Source organism: Chiloscyllium plagiosum, unplaced genomic scaffold (genome assembly GCF_004010195.1).
Source record: "Chiloscyllium plagiosum isolate BGI_BamShark_2017 unplaced genomic scaffold, ASM401019v2 scaf_71486, whole genome shotgun sequence".
Lineage (NCBI taxonomy): Eukaryota > Metazoa > Chordata > Chondrichthyes > Orectolobiformes > Hemiscylliidae > Chiloscyllium > Chiloscyllium plagiosum.
Genome location: NW_025203467.1, coordinates 497 through 4701, shown reverse-complemented (window position 1 = coordinate 4701; position 4205 = coordinate 497). Strand labels below are relative to the sequence as shown.

Below are 4205 nucleotides of genomic sequence, written 5' to 3'. Positions count from 1 at the left end.
GCAGCAGGTCAGGCAGCATCCAAGGAGCAGGAGAATCGACGTTTCGGGCATGATTCCTGAAGAAGGGCTCATGCCCGAAACGTCGATTCTCCTGCTCCTTGGATGTTGCCTGACCTGCTGCGCTTTTCCAGCACCACACCTTCAGCAGAGAGAGACAGAGAGAGACAGAGATGAGAGACAGAAAGAGAACATGAGAGATAGAGAGAGTAAGAAAAAGAGGTGAGACAGACAGATGAAAGAGATAGAGAGAAGGAAACAGAGAATGACAGAGTGAAACAGAATGGGAGCTGAGTGTGACTCTAGCTTCAGGACCTTGATATTGAGGTGAAACCTGGGGTAAAGTTCCAATAGCCTCCTCCCTTGTCCAATCAAGGATATCGGGCCGAGACGTCCCTGATCCGGGGAGATTCAGTGTCAGAGGGTGGGCAGGTCTGGAGCCTCAGGAGATCACCAATGGGAGAACTGGAGGTGGAGATCACTCTCCCACCTTCCCAGTGAACCCTGGGAGATGTCCACACCTTCCTGATGAAGGGCTTATGCCCGGAACATTGATTCCCCTGCTCCTCGGATGCTGCCTGAGCTGCTGTGCTTTTCCAGCGCCACACTTATCGACTCTGACTCTCCAGCGTCTGCCCTGCACGCACCTCCTTCACAGTTAGGCCCTTACCTGAATCGAGCGGGATACAGATCCCGGGCCTTCTCCAGAACCCGGATCAGGGGACTCCCCACCGGCACGGAAACATTCACGGCGTCGTTGAAGGAATGGGTCAGTCCGTCCACAATGTTGTACTCCACCGTGATGGGGACAGCCTGGGTGGTGGGAGGTGGGGATGTAGTGGTCACCGGGAATGTCAGGTTACCTACAGAGAGAGGGGCAGAATGGCGCAGGAGTGAGGAAACCTCAGATGCCAGACCGAACACAACTCAGGACACCAGCGTCAAAATGAGGTCGGACAGCACGGAAAACAGATCCTCCTGGTACAACGAATTCATGCCGACTAGAATCCCAAACTCAGTTGACCTCGTCAGGGTTAATGGTCCATGATTATCAATCTTTTATTGTTGGAACGTCCTGACTCCAAAAATGCCCCTTCCTCATCAATCCGGACATATTTACACTCTGTGTTAGCCACTGTCGTGGATGCACATGTGACCGGACATATCTCACCATTACACCACCTAATGAGATAATACCTCCCTGGTGCTGTACAGGGAGGCCTCACATCTCAATACCAAATATAATTCTGGGATCACTGTGTGTTGAGACCTGACAGGAGGATATCTGTTCCTTCACTTCGGTGAAAGCTAGGGCATGTCTGTTTCCAAGGCTGACCCTTTTCTCTGGAGTTGTCGCAAAATTGCAGGATGGAGGCCGGGTTGTCTCGGGACTTTCCGGAATCATTTCCCAGCCCAACGAAATGACCCAAACTCACGGATAGACGAGGGAGCCCGGGCGCCCTCACTTTCTCTCCCAACAGGTGAACCCTCCTGCGTGAGAATCTCGAACTGGGGAAGGATGGGGGTCACCAGTTAGAGCCAGAAAATCGCAGAACATGGAAGTCGAGAGTGTAGTGCTAGAAAAGCACAGCCGGTCAGGCAGCAGCCGAGGAGCAGGAGAACCGACATTTCGGGCAGAAGCCCTTCATCGGGAGTGAGAGTATGTAAGAGGCCCTTTGGCCCATCAAGTCCACACAGCGAAAAACCATTCCCAATCTATGCTAGTCTCACACCCTTGAATGCTATGACTTTCCAAGTGCCCACCAAAGTACTTTTTAAAGGTTGTGAGATCTCTGCCTCAACGCCCTCCCAGCCAGTGCACTCCATTCCCTGAAAACCCTCTGGGTGAGAGAACATTTCATCAACGCCCGCTTAATCTCCTGCCTTTCACTGTCAGATTATGCCCCACCCATCCCCGATTTCTGACCATTTGGGAACAGCTTCTTTCTATCCACCCTGTCCATGCTCCTTGGAAAGATCCACATCTCCACATGAGGCTCGCCACCACAACCTCTCGGTTAAAAAGAAAGGGTCACCCACTGAGCACTAAAGGGAGGAGAATTCTTTACTCCGAGATGGTCACAAACCATGTAACTCTCATTCCCAAAACATCAAGGAAGCAGAGGTTTCCGCTCACTGTATGATCAGTGCTGAGGGAGTGCCGCACTGTCGGAGGGTCAGTGCTGAGGGAACGCCGCACTGTTGGAGGGTCAGTGCTGAGGGAGTGCCACGCTGTCGGAGGGTCAGTGCTGAGGGAGTGCCGCACTGTCGGAGGGTCAGTGCTGAGGGAGTGCCGCACTGTCGGAGGGTCAGTGCTGAGGGAGCACCGCACTGTCGGAGGGTCAGTGCTGAGGGAGTACTGGAATGTCGGAGGGTCAGTGCTGAGGGAGTAACACACTGTCGGAGGGTCAGTGCTGAGGGAATTCTGCATTGTTGGAGGGTCAGTGCTGAGGGAGTGCAGCACTGTCAAAGGGTCAGTGTTGAGGGAGTGCAGCACTGTCGGAGAGTCAGTGCTGAGGGAGTGTAGCACTGTCGGAGGGTCAGTGCTGAGGGGGGGGCTGCACTGTCAGGGGGTCAGTGCTGAGGGAGTGCTGCACTGTCGGAGGATCAGTGCTGAGGGAGTACTGGAATGTTGGAGGGTCAGTGCTGAGGGAGCGCCGCACTGTCGGAAGGTCAGTGCTGAGGGAGTGCCGCACTGTCGGAGGGTCAGTGCTGAGGGAGTACTGGAATGTCGGAGGATCAGTGCTGAGGGAATGCTGCACTGTTGGAGGGTCAGTGCTGAGGGAGCATTGTCGGAAGGTCAGTGCTGAGGGAGCACCGCACTGTCAAAGGGTCAGTGCTGAGGGAGTGCCGCACTGTCAGGGGGTCAGTGCTGAGGGAGTGCCGCACTGTCAGAGGGTCAGTGCTGAGGGAGCACCGCACTGTCGGAGGGTCAGTGCTGAGGGGGGGACTGCACTGTCAGGGGGTCAGTGATGAGAGAGTGGGCACTGTCAGAGAGTCAGTGCTGAGGGAGTGGGCATTATCGGAGGGTTCGTGCTGAGGGAGTGGGCACTGTTGGAGGGCAAGTGTTGAGGAAGCACTGCACTGTTGGAGGGTCAGTGCTGAGGGAGTGGACACTGTCGGAGGGTCAGTGCTGAGGGAGGGCCGAACTGTCGGAGGGTCAGTGCTGAGGGAGTGCCACACTGTCGGAGGGTCAGTGCTGAGGGAGTGGGCACTGTCTGTGATATCCTGCATTATGTAAGATATTAAACTGAGGCCCTCCTGCTGGATGGGGAAGACCCGGTGGCAATGCTGGGAGTGAGAGGAGGGAGAAAGTATTCCAAATGGAGCCCTGTGTCCAACAGTTGTTCCATTACTGAGCACCAAAACTAAGCGTGCGGTACCACTCATGGGATCTTGCTGTGCAGCTCTGTTTGCTGTGCAAAAAGAATGATTGCCCTCGGATCTGAAATGTATTGCGTGCCCTGAGGTACTGAACCACAGCCGAGCGTGTGATCCCCAGCTCTCCAGAGACTCACTGCGGTCTGCCGTGCAGTTCAGCTTCCTCACATCCAGGTAGGTCCGACACTCCAGCGACGGGGTGATTTGCGATGCTGCCTGAGGATTGGAAAAGGATCCTTCACGAATCGCGCTGAGGAGCCTGTGCATGGACTTGGTCTTGTTCCAGCGGACGCTGGGGACCAGGTCTGAGTTGGCAGAGAGGGCCTGTGGAAAACAGAGGGGAGACGGTGTCAGTGAAGTGGAAGACAGATAGCGTCCACCCTATGCCAAGGAGGTCACTTGTGCCATCTCTTCTGGGTTGGCATTACCTCTCCTCCCACACTGCCCATCCACCCTTCATCTCACCTTCTCAACATCTCCTTCTGTCCCTGACCCTCCCTCATGTGTTTATCTCGCTCCCCCTCCCTTTACATGTATTAATATAATTCACCTCGGCACCTCACACCTTAGGGAGGGATGTACCAATGAAGCAAGACAGATATGAGAAGTTTTAAAAAAAGATTTCACTCAGCAAATACACAGTCCAGTAATTCCCAGAGTGATATGTGGATCAGAACAGCGCAGAGTAACTCTCAGAACGATATCAGGATCAGAACAGTGTACAGTAATTCCCAGAGAATATGGTGAACAGAGCAGTGTACAGTAACACCCAGTGTGACTTAGGAATCGGAACACTGTACAGTAAATCCCAGAGTGGCATAGGGATT

The 4205-nt window shown here is 54.1% G+C and overlaps 1 protein-coding gene across 1 annotated transcript in view; it reads right to left on the bottom strand.

Annotated features, from left to right (window-relative positions):
- tcnbb (transcobalamin beta b) overlaps positions 1 to 3702 on the bottom strand; it is a gene marked incomplete at its 5' end in the record, with an annotated part of 5990 nt that extends 2288 nt beyond the window's left edge. Inside the window, 2 exons of the mRNA XM_043685062.1 lie at positions 668 to 860; positions 3516 to 3702. Of these exons, the coding sequence (XP_043540997.1) occupies positions 668 to 860; positions 3516 to 3702 (380 nt within the window). The remainder of the gene's footprint in view (positions 1 to 667; positions 861 to 3515) is intronic.
- Positions 3703 to 4205: the final 503 nt, after the last annotated feature.